Consider the following 19,244-nt stretch of genomic DNA (forward strand, 5'->3'; position numbering starts at 1 on the left):
CCCTCTCGCATGTATGCTTCCAGGACATTGACCTAAGAGGTCACAGGTGACTCCTTTGACCTTTCTGGACCTTCTCCATCTTGGGACAGTCCTCAAAGCTAAGCCCAGGGGTCCTATTCAAAATATCTCAGCCCTGGGGGCTAGGAAGGAGAGGGGAAACTGTTTACTGATGAATTGATAAAAGTCAAAAGAGTATGTGCCCCTGATCTGCTCAAGACACACTATTTCAGGGACTTCCCTGGTGGTCCAGTGGTTAAAGACTCCATGCTTCAAAGGCAGGGGGCACTGGTTCGATCCCTAGTGGGGGAATTAAGATCCCATACTCTGCATGGTGCGGACAAAAAAAAGAAAAAGACACACTAGTTCCAAATGGACAGAGGGGAGAAATTCCGAAGGAACTACAGAGTTGAGGGACATGGGACCCGCCATTGATCCTAGGAGAGCATCTTAGTGTTATACCAATATCTTAATATGTCTTCAAATATCAATATATGAATTGACTAAAGACCACCTAGCAACCCATGAAAAAAAATGCCCTTGTATGTTTGTCATTATTCTGAGAAATATAAACAGGAGTGTGGGGAGGTTAAGCAGTCGGCCAGTGTCGTACACTCCGTAAAATGAAGATGAGACCCTATTCTTGTCTCCCACCTTCAGCTCTGGGAGTTGTGGTTGGTTAACATCAAAGCATATTGAAGTCATATACACACATCAACATTTGAAGGTTGAAAAATTCTTTCATCAGTTTATTTGCGGGAGAGATCTTCATGCCTCAGATTGTGGTACTGCTTCCCCAAAAACCCTCTCCTTAGAGATTCCAGGTGTTGGCTGGAGGAAGTCTGCTGTCCTCCAGGAGTGGGGCAGAAGTCAACCTCAGCAGACGGAAAGGCTAAAGTGTTCATTTCTTGCATAAAACTTCAGACTCACTTATAGGTTGTATTAACATACACTAAAGCATATAGTCAGTTTCTCCTTAAATTAACTAGATAGTTTAGAGTTTTCCTGATTATGTGCACTCATTATCTTTACACGGATTTTAAAAAGACTTCATTTGGAATTGCTTATTCTTGTCTCCTTTAGCTAAATATTGGTCCCAGAAAACTGTAAACCTTAATTAAATTACATACCTTGCAATAACAAAGAAAAGGCCAGAGGTGTACAAAGTGGCATTCCCAAGTCATTATTTGGGTCACAATCATGCCAGTTGGAGCAGGTGTGTGTTGGAAAAAAATCCAGGACTGGAACTCAGCAGACCTGGCGGACTCTAGTCCATTTCCACGTTTATGAAAGCACAGATGATGATGAAGATGAGGATGAAGAAGAAGATGATGATGATGATGAAGAAGATGAGGATGGGGCTTCCCTGGTGGCACAGTGGTTGAGAGTCTGCCTGCCGATGCAGGGGACACAGGTTCGTGCCCCGGTCCAGGAGGATCCCACATGCCGTGGAGCGGCTGGGCCCGTGAGCCATGGCCGCTGAGCCTGTGCGTCCAGAGCCTGTGCTCCGCAACGGGAGAGGCCACAACAGTGAGAGGCCCGTGTACCGGGAAAAAAAAAAAAAAAAAAAGAAGATGAGGATGAAGAATAAGAAGATGATGATGAAGAAGAAGATAAGGATGAAGAAGAAGAAGAAGATGATGATGATGATGATGATGATGAAAATGATGATGAGGACATCAATACCAGCTCACCTTTCCTGAGTGCTAAGTTCCAGGAACTGTCCTGAGCAGTTTACATCTATTAACCCCTGGAATCTTAACAAGATCCCAATAAACGTGCCGTTATCCCCCTTTACGATGACAGAGCTGAAGGTCCCAATGACTGAGACCACACACACTGATGCCTGGTGCAGGCAAGGCATTCTGGCTTCAGAGTGTGTGTTCTTTCCACGCTTCATTATTTGTCCTCTAAAATTTTAATATCTACAAATTTGAGTACCTAATGAGATAATGGATGTGAAAGTGCTTGGAAAAATATAAACTGCTACACAAATGTCGGTTATTAGTATTATTATCTAATTATCTAATTACTGAGCCACATGATCTGGGAATAAAATGCTGATTGGAATTTGTCCTGAAAACCTTATTATAGTACTGTCCCATATATCAGTGTTTTCTTTCAACAGCCTGTGAGCTTTCATTCTGCAAAGGAGACATACAAGGCATAGATCATTAAAATGGCTTGAAATTAAAACCAAACCAAATAAAACCTAGTGTCAGAGCCAAGAGATGGGGAAGAGAAAGTTCTCTCTTAGCCTGAAATTCCTGTCTTTATCAACCTCAAAACATTCTCAAACTTCAAGTGCTGTTTAAATGTTACCTCCTCCATGCAGCCTGCCCTGATACCTGATTGCCCCGAGGAAATTAACCCTACCCCCATCATGCTACCTTAACACTCTGCATAGACCAGACTCTGAGAAATTTCAACAGAGATATGTGTACAGTATTATACAGAAGTAGAGTAATAGGATAAAAACAGGGAGTCTGAACATTCATGTGAAAGCAGCAGGACTCTGGGATTGGATACTTGGAGACACTAGAGGCCAGGGATTTCCTGGAGTGCAGAGAAAGGAAACCAGTAATAATGGAGGAAACATGAACTGCGGTAGTGGCCATGGTAGGAAGGAAGAGAAAGTGCACATTTAAGAGGCATCCTTTTTAAAAAGCTCATCGGTATTTGGGGACTAAGTAGACAGGAAGGGAAGGACAGCTGAAATGACTGGCCACTCTTCAGCTGATCTCTAGCAGGATCTCGCTGACACTGCACTGGGCGCTGGGGAGATTCCCACAGTGCAGAGTAAGTCCTTTTAGAAAGCCGAGCAGACAAGACAGAACTCTTAGTGTCAGGTGCACACCTTCTGTTTCTACAAGTTTTAAGGTGATTTATTGGCAGTTGCTAATTCTGGTCTGCTTCGGTTGAACATCTGTCCCAGAACTCAGCAAATATTCACTAAAGGAGTGTGAAAAAAGCAAAAACTCCCCTCACATGTCATTCCAAGGGAAGGATTAGCAAGAGACATATGTTGGGGACCCCATTTTTTGGGGAAGGACAGGCTTAATCTTAAAATTACAGAGTTGTTGGAGATGGTGGGAGTTCACATAGTTAGAAAGGGAGTCTGGGCTTGGTTTTAATACTGGCTCTAACAGACCTGACTCTCTTTCTAGATCTTAAAAAATTTCCAAGATCAAAGTTTGGTTATATGTTAGTGAAATTTTAGGACAGAGATGTAATCTTCCAAGTCATCAGTGGTGGAAGCTGAAGCCACAAGAACAAGACAAGGTCTCTAAGTGGTAACTAAGATATCAATTTAATTCCGAGGGATTATTTTACCATCAAAAGAGTTATTGACAAGAAGGCACTGAAATAAACAGCTATGAGATCTAGGCAATGTCTCGCATAGGCGCTCAATGAATGTTTTGTTAGGTTGTTAATTCAGGATAATCAGGAATAATAAACACACAAGTTGAGACAGACAAATTCAGGACTGAATAACTGACAAAGGCAGCTTTGTTTAGATTTCCGTTTGTCAGGAAGTTTAGAAACATTCTTTACTTACTCTTAGGTTAAACTGACTCTTTCAAAATAATATAAAATCTCATCTTTACGTAGACCATGAAAAATAAAGCCAATAAGATTCACACACATCGATAACCGTCAGAGAATCTGCATTCATTTCCACGCTCTTATTATCCAATCTTTGTGGAAGGCTAAGAATAACTTGAAGGTTAAGTATTATTTCATTTTAAATGAAAATAAAATCTTAGAGCAGCAACACATAAAAAGAAAGGGGAAATCTTTTAGTGGAAAATGTTGAGTAAGAAGAAAGGAAATAGCTAGTGGAAATTATGTATACATACGTGTGTGTATATATACACACACACAAAAGGGCTATTATAGATTCCAAAATCAATGAGAAAAATTGTCAATTATTTGTAAGGTGATTGAACTGATTTAAATCAAGCTTAAAGCACTTTAGTCATATCTAACTGCAAGTTAACTCTATACCGTACAAGTACTGACTTTTGCTTAAATTGCACTATTAATCAGTTTCATTCACAGCCGCAGTTTCTTCTTTATGGGCTTTGGATGAACTTGCCAATTTACAAACCCACTTGGAATAAGAGGTAGATCGTAGTGAAAAACTAGTTGTTTTCTCCTGATCTTCACTAGTAACTTGAAAAGATCACAGGAAGGAGTTTCACTAACCTAAAATCTACCATCCCTAAAATTAACTGGGGGCAAAAGCTCGAGCGGCCCACTTATGTAAGAAAGCTCAGGGCTGATGTGGTTGTTCTATAGGCAGACGTGTTCCTAAACTTGATTTCTAAGTCTCTTTCTTCAGAATATCAGTTTCATCTGGTCAGCTCCTTTCAATGTATAATGCTTTACTAAAAGTGAGAACTGTAATGGTCCCAAGAATACAGAAGTACTCATTTAGTTTTTAAACTGATTTAGATTCAATCAATGCTACTGGCCTAGCTAGTCCGCTCTTTCGAGTTTGACTACTGTATGTGAAATAACCAAAGATGGGTAAAGCTTTCACACTAAATACAGTAACTCAGTTTCTTTACATCTGTATACAATGGAGGGAAATGAGCAAAATGACATTTATCACAAAAAATAAACTTCAAATATAAAACTTTGGTTTAAAATGTACAGCTCAAGAATTTTACTGGGCATGGGATTCTTACATAATGTTATAATCATAGAATGGTATTTATTTATTTATTTATTTATTTTGCGTTATGCGGGCCTCTAACCGCTGCGGCCTCCCCTGCTGCGGAGCACAGGACCCGGACGCGCAGGCCCAGGGGCCGTGGCTCACGGGCCCAGCTGCTCCGCGGCATGTGGGATCCTCCCGGACCGGGTCACGAACCCGCGTCCCCTGCATCAGCAGGCAGACTCCCAAACACCGCGCCACCAGGGAAGCCCCATAGAAAGGTATTTTTATAGCTTGCTCTAGTCCCCAACTATTTCCTTGAACAGTTTTGTCTTTGGATTATTTACCATTTAAAAAAATTAATGTAGCACAAAATGAGGAAAAGCATTCCCTATATTTCTTTATAAATTAACAGTCTGAAGATAATAGATTTATATTCCTCACTATCAATAACTGTGAAAAGAAATAGAAAACTAATACAAATCAGTTTAGGAGAAAACAAAATTTAAAAGCAAAATTCTGAAAACATTACAATGTATTTATGGAATTACACTAGCTTAAAGAACCAGTTTTTGGTTTGCTGCAAATCACAGACTTTTCCCTAGATGCCTGCATGGTTTGCTCACACATTTATTCAGGTCCCTGATCAAGTATATTCTCACAAAGGATAACTTCCTTTGATCATTCTCTCAAAACTAGAGTAGTTTTGGGACTTCGTGGGCGGTCCAGTGGTTAAGATGACGCTTCCACTGCAGGGGGTACAGGTTCAATCCCTGGTCGGAGAACTAAGACCCCACATGCCCCAAAGAGCTTTTATTTACCATATGAGTGACATAGAATACTATTTATGATACTAAAGCTGGGAAGTGTTTAAAAGAGAAGGCTGCATCACACACTTTCCATGAGCCGTCAGAGCGATGATGCTATCAAGTGCCACGTAGCATCCGGGAAGCTTCACTGAACACTCATCATGTGTGACTCTCATTCTTTTTTTGTTGTTGTTTATTTTATTGAAGTACAGTGGATGTACAATGTTGTGTTAATTTCTGCTGTACAGCAAAGTGATTCATTTATACATATATATACATTCTTTTTCATATTCTTTTCCATTATGGTTTATCACAGGATAATGAATACAGTTCCCTGTGCTCTACAGTAGGACCCTGTTGTTTATCCATCCTATATATAATAGTTTGCATCTGCTAACCCCAAACTCCCACTCCATCCCTCTCCCACCGCGCCCCGCCCTTGGTAACCACAAGTCTGTTCTCTCTGTGACTCTCATTCTCACTCTCGCTCTCATTGTGTGAAAATGAGCATGGAAAGGCAACGAGCATCATGGGATTACTGTGAAAATGGGTGCCTTTGCAGTCCCCCTTGAAAAGTTCTCAAGGACCCCCAGGAATCCCAAGTGCACTCTGGGAAACACTGTCCTACTCTACTCCCCACTGGCTTTGTCATTGCTGGAGGCAACTACCTACCTGACTTTACAGTATTTAGAGTGCTTGATTTCAGCCTTTTTTGCCTAGAATGTAAATGCCACAAGGGCAGAGACTGTCTGTGCTACAGTTAATAAGTGCTTAATACAGACGTTTAAAACAAGAATGTAACACTTACCTGTGCCTATAGTGATACAATAAAAAGCCAGTATGTTAAGATTTGATTTTATCAATTGCTGTTGAAGTGACTTAGTGTTTGATCAGTGGCAGTTTTAATGTTTTAACTTCTGGGGGAATCCTATATGACATCTCCATAAGGTATTACCAGGAGACCCCTCCCTCCACTCTGCCCCGGGGAAAAGTCTGCTTAATCTGACTTTCTCACCAGAGCTTTCTGCCTCTTTACTTTTCCTCACTTCCACCAGCTTTCATCTGACCCTCATGTTTGTGTGTTGTGCACCTAGCGTGCCTTGACAATTTCAAAACCCAATTATATTTTCATTAAAAATTTTCCCATGGGCCTCCCTGGTGGCGCAGTGGTTGAGAGTCCGCCTGCCGATGCAGGGCACACGGGTTCGTGCCCCGGTCCGGGAAGATCCCACGTGCCGCAGAGCGGCTGGACCCGTGAGCCATGGCCGCTGAGCCTGCGCGTCCGGAGCCTGTGCTCCACAACGGGAGAGGCCACAGCAGTGAGAGGCCCGCGTACCGCAAAAAAAAAAAAAAAAAAAAAAAAAATTCCCCAGGCTCTAAACTCTGTGCTTGATTCCAGGAGACCTGGATTACACAGATGAGAATGATGTTTTTAGTGAGAAATTTGCATTGTTTTCTCTTGCTTAGGGAATGTATAAGGAGCACTTGGTATTTTACGTCTTTGCACATCAGTGGTGGAAGCTGAAGCCACAATAACAAGACAAGGTCTTAATTCCGAGGTCTGCCTCTGAGCTGGTGACCTCTTTGGAGAAGGTATAGCATGCTTCTTAAATGTCTATGTGAAAGAAGGAAATTTAAGAGAAAGAAGTGAACATTAGCTGAAAAACAGGTGGAGAGAAAATCTGGAGGGAAAGATAATGATAGCTCCCTGGAGGATATCACTACAGCCTGTGTGCTACCTGGGTGATTTCCCTCACCTTTTGCTCACACCTTCCACTGCTAACTTCCCATTGGCTCTATAACGCCAAAGGTAGTGGAGGAGGTGGGTGTGAGAGAATTTGGAAAGGAAACAAAAGGACACATGTAGCATCAGACGACTTCAGGCTTGAACCATGACAAACTTCTGCAGAGGAGACTCTCGTGTTTGTATTTCAAAAATTTGGACCAAAGGGCATATGATGAAGTATTTTCACAAGAAATGAACAATTCAAGGATGTACTCAACTAACTTGAATACGTGCATGTCCAGGAAAGGACTTGGGGTCTCCAGAGCCCAGGTGACAGTCGTTAACCACTGGTGGAGTGAGGGGAACAGTAGGACTTGAATCCAGGTCTTATGGTTCCAAGGGCAGGATGGGCTACCTTGAACCCCTACCCAGAGGCTCTCCACCCCATCGGGTCTAACTGAGGACCTGGTTTCCACCACAACAGGTTATCAATATTGTGAGCCACATTATGTATATATTTATTATTTTGATTATTCTAATTACTATAAAAATCTTATACTCTTAAACCACTTCTGAATCCTTTGTTGCCATGCTTGCCAGGAGTTATGAAAATATTCACTTCACAAGGATGTCTCTTACCTTTGTTATTATTACATAAGAATATATGGGATAACATTTTATAGCATTTTAATAACCTGATCTCTCAACAATTTTCTCACCACATAGAATTAAGTATATTCACAGTAATTAAATGAAAATGACAGACTGTAAATCAAGAGTAAGTAATACATTCCCTTCTGTCAAACTACATATGATTATTCTATTTGGATTTTACCTGCTAAGAATGGTAACTTACATGATTGATTCTTGATTTCTTGAATATATTCTGATTTGAGAACTCAATAAGATAACACTGCTTTCTTTGCCATAATACTCAGAATATCTTAATTTCCTAAGATTTCCTTCCTATTAAATGTTGGGATTTTCTAGGATATGGTGGAATTTCAATTTGTCCAGCTGCTATAGAAAAATACTTGCTATTTCAAAATATAATAATTAAACAAATTAACAATCTCTATAAACATATAGGCCCTTTTCCCCCAAGTTGTCCATTCTCTTTCTGATTTCGACTGACAAATACTTTCATTAACTTTTGGCTGAGATATAATGACCCTTATTTCTGAGTTTGTATCTCCAAGGATGCATGGATTAAATATGGTACTTGGTCCATGGCAGTTTAGGTCAAGCTGTATATTATATGAGAAGCTAATGGCCCTGAGCTTCTGTCAATAACTTTTTTTTTTTCCCAGTAAAGCAGCAGCAATTCTGGTGACTCCATGACACGTATTTATTAGAACTGAAATTACACAGCCGGCAGTCACAAAATAGTGGTGGGTGGCAGAGGCTGTACACATGATTTACATACTGTTTATGATGGCACTTTGTAAAAAATGCGAAGTGTTGGAAAACACTGATAACTGTAGGACGCTACAGTCTGTATACTAGAGCAGTTATTGCTTGCCTTAGGGTCAAGAAGATGGGTTTACTAAGATTCAAATTTTACTTTAATCAGATCTTGGAAAGAAAGATAACAAAAGCTTTTAAACAACAAATTCCGTACTATGTGCTTAGGGGCTGAGACTGGTTGCCATTGTAGTAATGTTTCAAGCTGGTTTTAGACTGTATTTCGTGTTGTTTGAGTCTCTTTCGGGTTAGGACTAAGACACTGGCTCTCAAGGGCAGCGTGCCAGGTCCAATTTAGCATCAGCTATTTCATGTCTGTTCTAGCTAATGAGTCCATTGATTGAATCATCACACAAACAAGGGACGAGCAGAATCTCATAGGCTTGTGCTAATTATATGAAACGTGTCAAAGAGCCATTACATATTATATGAGTTATGTTTATATAAATATAAACACGTATATTGTTCTAGTATTGAGTAGAAGGTTGTGCTGATTATTCTCTTTGTTCCCCATATTCATTCTCCACCCTTCTCCCCACAGAGACTGTATCACAAGGGTCACTTGGCACTTGGTTTATGATTGGACTTGGCCAGCGAGAGGCACGAGAAGGGCATCAGAGGTTAGAGGAGAGAGAGGCCAGGATATTTATTTCTCTGCTCCCGCCAGCCTTGCCTCTTGACTCTACTGGCACTAGTCCCTCGATTTTCCCTTCGGGACTAAGGGTAGCAAGGGTTTCCATCGGTTGCTACCCCCTGAGTACTTCTGCAGGCATTGATTGCTCCCTGAATCTTGCTCAGTTCTTTGTAAATCGTCCCCTAATTAAATTCTCTTCAGTTAAACTTTTTTTGAGTAGACTCTATTTCCCATCTGGACCCTGATGCAAATACAAACAGCAATTAGGATTTTTTGTGTGTGTGTGCAGTACGGTACGCAGGCCTCTCACTGTTGTGGCCTCTCCCGTTGTGAAGCACAGGCTCCGGACGCGCAGGCTCAGCGACCATGGCTCACGGGCCTAGCCACTCCGCGGCATGTGGGATATTCCCAGACCGGGGCACGAACCCACATCCCCTTTATCGGCAGGCGGTCTCTCAACCACTGTGCCACCAGGGAAGCCCAGGATTTTTAATTTATGATAGTCTCAGTACTTAAAATTAGCAATAATTGATCCCCCAAATGATAGCTGTCTACTCAATATTTTTAAATTAACTTCCTAAACTTTATTCAATTCATTCAGTCTCAAACTGACTCTGAAAATGTTAAGAACAAACATTTCATAAGCACATAAATATTCCACATTTCACTGTGGTTCAGATCTTTTGGTATAAAATTTTCAAGTGGCATTTTCATCACCTGCGTTTTTTGCCTGTTTGTTCGTTTTTTAATTTTGCTTTGTTTTTTTTCCTATCTTCAAACAAGGAAGCAGGGCCTTCCAAAAAGAATAATTAACTAAAATCCTAGGAGTCTTCAAAAAGATAATTCACTACCTAATATCATAAACTAAGTAAAATTTCTGAAAACCAACTAATTCAGCAGTTAGCAAATACATTTCAAAAAACTCTTACTGGAGTATTTAAATTTCCCATAATAAAGATACATCTTTTGTAGATAGTGTTTGAAAATATTCTGCAGAAATACAAAAGTGAACACTAAAAGTTCTTTCTACTTCTCCTGGGTGTAGCAGAGTGTCTCAATTCAGAAATTCAGGATTATTAATTGACTTAAAGTTTTTTTTTAAAGTTCATATACTTATCCTTTCTATTATTTTATTTATTTATCTCTTTTAGTATTCATTTATTTATTTCTTCTACTCTTTTTTATATTACTTTATCTCTGAATTGCTTCTAGTATTTCCATCTTCCTAGCTTCTTTTGGTTTATTTAACTCTTTTTAAGGTGTCCCAGTAATGAATACACATCTCTTTACTTTGTCTTTTATTTTTAATAATAAAATTCTGATTTCCTCTGAGTGCAGTTTTTTTACCATACACTTATGTTTTCATTATAAAATGTTGCTATTCTATTTGCTTTGTAAATAGCATGTAATTTTCTTTTTGCTTCCGTTTTGATTCACAGTAGCCAAAAGTATGTCTCTTAATTTTAATGTGATTATATGTTTGCTTAGCATTTTATTATTTACTTTTAATTTTACTGAATTATCATCAAAGAACGTGGCCTTCCTATGCTTTTTAATTTTTAGGATTGTCTTTACAGTCCATCAGCTGATCAATTTTTATAAATTTTCCTTGGACATATATAACAAGTGTTTATTATTCTTCAAAAAATGTTTTTAATTTATTTAATGCATTGATTTGTTAATTATTTATTCCAACTTTCTGTGGCTTTTTCTTTTAGGATTCAGTCTGATTCTGAATACTAAAAGAAAAAGTGTTCACAATATTTTTCATCACCTTCTTACATTTTTAATAATTTTTAATATTCAGGTGCTATTTTGTTTGGCACATACATATTCACCAGATTTTACCACATAATTATAAGTTAAGATATTTCTACTGGATAATTCCTTTTTGATCCTGCTTAGTGCTTCTGCATTAAAGTCCACGTCCCTCACATTATTCTTCCCAATCCCACTCCTTGTGTTCATTGTATTTGCTGTCACTACTTTGTCTATTCCTTTAATTTCAATATTTATTTCATTAATATAAGTGTGTATATTAAACATAACATCACTATTTTATTTTCATTTACTGCAAATTTGAATTTTCATTCTTTTCAGAGAATTTAGTGCTTACATATAATGTTAGATTGATATACTTGACTTATCACTTCTATTTTAATTTGCTTCTTAATTTACTCTTTTCTTCCTTCTTTTTTCTGTACTTTCTATGAATAAAAGGTTATCTCCCTCCTAAAATCATAATAAAATATATTTCTCTATTATTCTATAAAAAATAAGATAGCCAATATCATCCTCCTGAGACACATTATTTTATCTCTGCTTTCCTTACTCTATAATAAAATGAGTACATGTGCCTCAAATATTAATTAAATATAGTTCTAACTACAACTACCCCTACAAAAGAAATATATTTATAGACGTTGAGAAAAAAGAGGTAGCAATCTTACATTTTAAAATATAAAACACAGAGAACAAGTATAATACAAATCATGCATCTTACTTTAGGAGTTTTATTAAGGGGATGCATATGGTTAAAATAAATCTGGATATTCATGATGATGTTACCCTAAGAGTCGTGGTATTATAAAGATCATAGAGAAGTGAACTAATATATAAATTAAATGGTTTTGAGATCACTATGCTATCTTACTCTTATATCTTTCTTTTATATAGCAAACCTTGATGGGTATTCAAGGAAATTTTATTTTTTTTAATTAAGGAATGAAATGCTCCACTGATTTCTCATGTAGAAATTATCAGGGTAAGGTACATTTTAATGATTTAATTTTTAGCTTTTTGTGGGATTTTATTAAAATAGGTCAAGAGAATTTTATAATTTATTAAAATGAGGCTCATTTCAATTCATAGAACTTTAATTTCAAAGCCTCAGCTACTCTGGTTGAAAAATACATAACTAAGTAAAAGAAAGAAATCTTTAAATATTCTATTGAGATTAATATAGCTATGCAAGATAGCTAAACATAGAAATAGAAGGAGTTATTGCATAGTACTATAGCATGGTGCTAAATAGTACTGCATATGTTACATCATTTTTTTTCTATTTTGTTATATAATTGCTCTACCGTTTAAGATCTCTACCAACAATAATCTGTATGAGTAAAGCATTGATAGTTAACTTTAAAGCAGACACTGTGTTGATTAAACAACTAAATGATGAGTTTGTACAATGTGCTACTCTAGATGCCAAAAAGGATATCAGAGAATTGGTGAGGATCACCAATATGTCAATAATTGGTGAGAAATCTAGATGATAATTACTGACTTAAGAGAGTTTCTAATCAAATGTGAATTAGTGTGGGGTAATGTTGGAAGGAAGTAGGTGAGAGAGGAGTGAAATGGATAAAACAAGTATAAACACATCTTGAAGTCCTATTAGATATGACTCATGATATAAATTATAATAATATTATAATATTAATGACATAATGCTCTTATATTTTAATTGTCTTCAAGCTTAACTGTCATTTGACTTACTTTCACTTGTTGAATAGTCTTGTGGGTCAAGTATTCCTGATTCCTGCAGTGATCTAATACAGGAGTCCACCAATTCAAGACCTGTTGTGAGCTCATCTTCGATATCTTTTTGACCATCTGAAATATAATATTTTAAAGACATGAACAAATACATGGTAATGTCAATATTAAAGCTTAAGACTATCATTTAATAATCAAAAATATCCTAACCAAAGATATTATCTTTTTGAAATGCTCATTAGATATCACATTGCAACCCTTGGTCAACCACCATTAAAAACCAAGGCCAGCCAAGTCCATGTATCCATGAAGAACATAAAGTTCCTAGGGAATTGGGAGAACTTAACTCCCACGAAATCTTGAGCTATCAGAACAGCTTCATCTAATTTTAGTGTCATGTGTTGTCATATTCATTTTCATAAGTCTCTTCCTAAAGTTCACAAGAAAATTAATCAACAGAGATATATGCAGCAGTTAAGTATAAATGCTCATCAAGAAGCTGTACTTTCAATCTAAATGTCCATCAACAGAAGAATGGATAAAGAAGATGTGGTGCGTATATATATATATACAATGGAATATTACTCAGCCATAAAAAAGAGTGAAATAATGCCATTTGCAGCAACATGGATGGACCTAGAGATGATCATACTAAGTGAAGTAAGTCAAAGAGAGAAAGGCAAAGACCATATGATATCACTTGTGTGTGAAACCTAAAATATGATACAAATGAATTTATTTGCAAAATAGAAAACAGACTCACAGACATAGAAAACAAACTTATGGTTACCAAAGGGGAAACGGGGTAGGGGATGGATAAATTAGGAGTTTGGGATTAGCAGATACAAACTACTTTATGTAAAATAGATAAACAACAAGGACCTACTGTATAGCACAGGGAAATATATCGAATATCTTGTAATAAACCATAATGGAAAGGAATATGAAAAAGAATATATATATATATATATATATATATATATATATATATATATATATATATATGAATCACTTTCCTGTACACCAGGAACTAACACAAAACTGTAAATCAACTATACTTCAATAAAAAAAAGAAGCTGTACTTTACCTTGTGATTGCCAGTGAAACTGCTCTTCTGCTGAACTATAAAAGAGAGAATACATAGGTATAATGAATCGGTTAGAAACAAAAGAACTCTAGACTATAAGACACAAAGGCACATGAGGGTAGTAATGGTGGCTCCATGGAACTCCCTTTAATTTCTGACTGAGAAAAGGGATCCCATTTTAACACGATCTTAGCTTTAACATGTTTGATGTATACCTCTTTTGAATCACAGGTATTAGCGTGTTATAAATGGACGTCGTTCAGTAATTTTCAGAAGAACAGCTCATTTTTTACAAATCCCAACATATCATACTTATTCCTTACAATAATTTCTACATACATACAGTTCTATTCAACTTTAGTCATTTTAAAATACAAATCTGAATAGTTTCATGTAGACTTTGTAAGGTATTCTAACAAAGAAATAACTTTCTCCATTTTCATTATAAAGAGATAAAATAAATCTATACCTTCTTCTAGACATATCATATAAGGAGTTCCTTTCAGCTGTTTACTATATTTTAAATTAAGTAATATAAAAGTTTTAACACTTTACACCAATTGAATATACAGTTCCCAAATTCTCACTTTATAAGTACATCTTATAAAATGACCCAGGTAGAAAGGGTTGCTCATCTAAATGATATGCCAAAGATACTGTGCAGATTGTAATGATGTAGGCACATAAATTTATTCTGAATGATTTATTAAAATACAAAAATAAATTAAAAATTTCTAAATATGAACAGCTCTTTCATTATATATGCAAATAGTTCCAACATACCCTTTTTTAATATGTCAATAATTTGTGGGAAATCTAGAGGCCAATTACACACAGGTATCATTTTGAGAATGACTTTCTACCCTTATTTCACTAGATCTTTTACTCTGATCAAGCAGCTTCTATGAATAGCTCATCAGTTTCACAACAGCAAGCAGGTTTTAGAACTTTAATCTGTACCTTAGAGACGGCTTCTGAATACATTTGCTGGGGGAAAAGGAAATTCTGGTATAAATCAGCATTCAGAATAGCCATGATTGATATACATGAATATAAGAGTAGTCCCTTAAGAGACATATGACTTTTTTAGGCTATCTTTCTTCTCAGCCAATCCATTTTAGAAAAGTGGAAAATGGTTTTGCAATGATGAGAGCTATAGACAATTGATACATGAAACGATAACATTACAAATTCAGTCCAATGCAACTTCTTGCTTCAAAAAGATATAGCATGATAAAGTAGTAAGGTCTAACTGCAAAGTTTAACACTTAAAACAGAAATGTAATCCTATAATTAATATTTTAAAAATTACAAAGCATGTTCACTTAGTAAGTGGCATTTAATATAGGGGTGGAAAACGCTTTCATAATTGTAGTGAGTTGAATGGTGCCCTTCCCCCGCAAAAGATATGTCCACACCAAATCCCTAGAAATTGTGAATGGTTACTTATTGGAAAAGGGTTTTCTCAGATGTAATTAAGTTAAAGATCTTCAGATAAGATCATCCTAAATCCAATGACAAGTGTCCTTAAAAAAGATCCTTAGAGGAGAAAGATGCAGAGGAGAAGGTCAGAGGCAGAGGAAGAGACTGCAGTTATGCATCTTTAAGCCAAGGAATGTCTGGAGCCAGCAGAACCTGGAAGAGTTAAGAAAAACTCCTCCCCTTTAGCCTTCCTAGGGAACATAGCCCTGTGGACAGAACTTGATTTTGAACTTCTGGACTCCCAAACTGTGAGATAATAAATGTCCTTTATTTTAAGCCACTCAGTTGTAGTAAGTTGTTATGGCAGCCCAAGGAAGCCAATACAGTATTCTTCTGATACAGTAAAAATATTCTCATGCTATATCCTTCAAGATTTACTACTATCTCTATGCTACTACATTCCTTTTCCCAGTTCAGTCCTTTGCTGAGTACTTACTGTACACCAAGGCTCTGCTAATTCACAACAATCATTAACATCTTTTGGTGGATGGGGAATAACTGGCTTATTGATGTTAAATAACTTGACCACACACATCATAAGGAACTCAGCAGGGATTTAAACTAATCTGTCCAACTCCAAAAGTCATAGAACAGAGCTGGAATAATCAGGCTCCCTGTCTTCAGACTACACTACAAAGCTCTAGTAATCAAAAGAGTATGGTACTGGTGCAAAAACACACATATAGATCAATGGAGTAGAATAAAGAGTCCAGAAATAAACCCACACACTTTTGGTCAATTAATCTATGACAAAGGAGGCAAGAATATACAATGGAGAGAAGACAGCCTCTTCAATAAGTGGTGCTGGAAAAACTGGATAGCTACATGTAAAAGAATGAAATTAGAACATTCTCTATCATCATATACAAAGATAAACTCAAACTGGAGTAAGACCAGATACTATAAAACTCATAGAGGAAAACGTAGGCAGAACACTCTTTGACATAAATCTCAGCAATTTTTTTTTTATTGGATCCATATCCTAAAGCAAAGGAAACAAAAGTAAAAATAAACTAATGGGACCTCATTAAACTTAAAAGCTTTTCCACAAGAAAGGAAACCATCGACAAAATGACAACACAACCTACTGAATGGGAGAAGGTATTTGCAAATGATATGACCAAAAAGGGCTTAATTCCAAAATATACAAATAGCTCATACAACTCGATATCAAAAAAATAAACAACTCAATTAAAAAATGGGCAAAAGAACTGAATAGACATTTTTTTCAAAGAGGAAATGCAGATGGCCACCAGGCACATGAAAAGATGCTCAATATTGCTAGTCATCAGGGAAATGCAAATCAAAACCGCAATGAGATATCACCTCACACTTGTCAGAATGGCTATCATCAAAAAGAACACTAATAATAGATGTTGGCAAGGATGTGGAAAAAAGGGAATCCTTGTACACTGTTGGTGGGAATGTAAATTGCTGCAGTCACTGTGGAAAACAGTATGGAGGTTCCTCAAAAAACTAGAAACAGAACTACATATGAGCCAGCAATTCCACTCCTGGGTACATATCCAAAAAACACCCAACTATTTTGAAAAGATAGTGCACTCCAATGTTCATAGCAGCATTGTTTACAATTGCCAAGCTATGGAAGCAACTGAGGTGTCCATCAGCAGATGAATGGATAAAGAAGATATGATATATAATGGAATACTACTCAGCAATACAAAAGAAGGAAATTTTGCCATTTGCAGCAACATGGATGGACTTAGAGGGCATTATGCTAAATGAAATATGTCAGACAGGGCTTCCCTGGTGGCGCAGTGGTTGAGAGTCTGCCTGCTGATGCAGGGGATGCAGGTTCGTGCCCTGGTCCGGGAAGATCCCACATGCCACGGAGCGGCTGGGCCCGTGAGCCATGGCCGTTGAGCCTGCGTGTCTGGAGCCTGTGCTCTGCAACGGGAGAGGCCACAACAGTGAGAGGCCCGCGTACCGCAAAAAAAAAAAGTCAGACACAGAAAGACAAATACTGTAAAATATCACTTATAGATGGAATCTAAAAAAAAAAAAAAAAAAAAACCCAACACACTAGAGAACAGGAAAAAAGCAGACTCACAGGTGTAGAGGACAAACTAGTGGTTACCAGTGGGGAGAGGGAAGAAGGGAGGGGTAAGAAAGGGGTAGAGGGAAAAAAGCGTTATTATAGAATTATATAAAATCATGTGTCTGAAACTTTTGAAAATTGTAAAGCACCACAGAATTTAAAGAATCCTCCATTCAATGAAAACAAAAAAAAGTCATGGAGGGAAACACACTTGTTACTTCCCACATGAAACAATAAGAATGCCCAAGTCACTGGAAGCTTCTCCCATGTATCATCAAAGCCCCGTTCTCTTCTCCTTCCAGGCACATTGAAGAGCACACTTCCCTGCCCCCTGGCATGTAGATGGGGGCATGTGCCACCTCCTTCCGCAAGCACAGAAGGGCAGGTACGCGATCTCCACGTACTCCCTTGTTAAGCCCTGAGTTGAGGTGGGTCTCTGAGTAACCGTGCGAAGGGAAGATTTCCGCCAACCCAGAGAAGACACAACACAAGTGAGAAATAAACCACTGTTTTGCTGAAACTCTGAAGTTGGAGGGTTGTTTGTTTTGGTAGAATAAATGTCACACTGACTAATAAAGAAATGTGCCATTATTTGAGTTCATAAGGCATTTTCTACTTCTCCATCTTTCATTTCCACAGTTTAGAGCTGGAAGACAATGTCCTGGGTCACCTGGCACAAACAAGGTGGTGCCACCACTTTCACGCATCCTTTGAGATTTATCCACTCATCCACCATAATGGGTGATTTTATATACAGAACTACACAACACACTGTTAAATAATATTTACTTTTTGTTTGTCTCTTTCAAAAGTGTTTCGATTTTACGTGCAACAGAAACAAGAAGGAACTTTTTTATTAAAATTGAAAAAATAACACTGACACTGAATATGAAACTATGTTCTCAAAGCATGAGCATCCTCCTTTTGAGTAGACAAAGAGCACTAATCACTTAAATGGTTTCCTGATTCCTTTAGCACAGTTAAAATGCATTAAAAGTATGACTTATCATAGAAAATAGAAGTCCCAAGAGAAACTGGGTTTAGATTTTATTTCCTCTAAGTGCACACTTTACTCTCTCTGTTAGGGGATTCTATACAACTGCATATTTTGTGCATTTGATTCTTTTTCTTTCTTTTTTTTTTTTTTTTTTTTTTTTTTGCGGTACGTGGCCTCTCACTGTTGTGGCCTCTCCCGTTGCGGAGCACAGGCTCCGGACGCGCAGGCTCAGCGGCCATGGCTCACGGGCCCAGCCGCTCCGCGGCATGTGGGATCTTCGCGGACTGGGACACGAACCCGCGTCCCCTGCATCGGCAGGCGGACCCTCAACCACTGCACCAGCAGGGAAGCCCCTGTGGGGATGTTTTAAGTTTAGTCAGCTGGATGCCTCCACATGGGACTTCAAGCTTGACCTGGTGACACAAAGACCCTGAAACAGTTGGAGATTTTTAGCGTGGTAGCAGCAGAACCAAGTGGTTTCCCATTCATACTGCTCCTGGGGCCTGACCTTGGCTGTGCTTTCAGCTGCCTGGCCTCTTCACTCTTGCACACTTTTCATGGTTGGTGTTTCAGCTTTCTTGTCAGTTTTGTGAGGTCCCAGAAATCCTTCCAATAAATTTCTTTTTTTTGCTTAAAAAAAAAATGTCTTTCCTAGCACTACCAGTCTTACGTGTATATTATGTGTATGTTTAAAAGGTAAATGTTACTTATGATAGTTTTTGTTATAAATATATATATATTTTCTCATAATAACTGAGTTCTGAAACTTATACAAAGTTATGTTTAAATATAGACTAATCTAAATTACATCTACATTTTTATTAATTT

At 37.6% G+C, this 19,244-nt stretch overlaps 1 protein-coding gene across 1 annotated transcript in view; it reads right to left on the reverse strand.

The window, feature by feature from the left end:
* Positions 1-19,244, reverse strand: part of CTNND2 (catenin delta 2) — a 935,284-nt gene that overhangs the window by 423,226 nt on the left and 492,814 nt on the right. The window contains exons 4-5 of the mRNA XM_079915963.1: positions 13,879-13,913; positions 12,792-12,908 (exon numbers count right to left, since the gene is read on the reverse strand). Coding sequence (XP_079772089.1) covers positions 12,792-12,908; positions 13,879-13,913 — 152 coding nt within the window. The remainder of the gene's footprint in view (positions 1-12,791; positions 12,909-13,878; positions 13,914-19,244) is intronic.

Source organism: Stenella coeruleoalba (genome assembly GCF_951394435.1).
Source record: "Stenella coeruleoalba genome assembly, chromosome: 3".
Classification (NCBI taxonomy): Eukaryota; Metazoa; Chordata; class Mammalia; order Artiodactyla; family Delphinidae; genus Stenella; species Stenella coeruleoalba.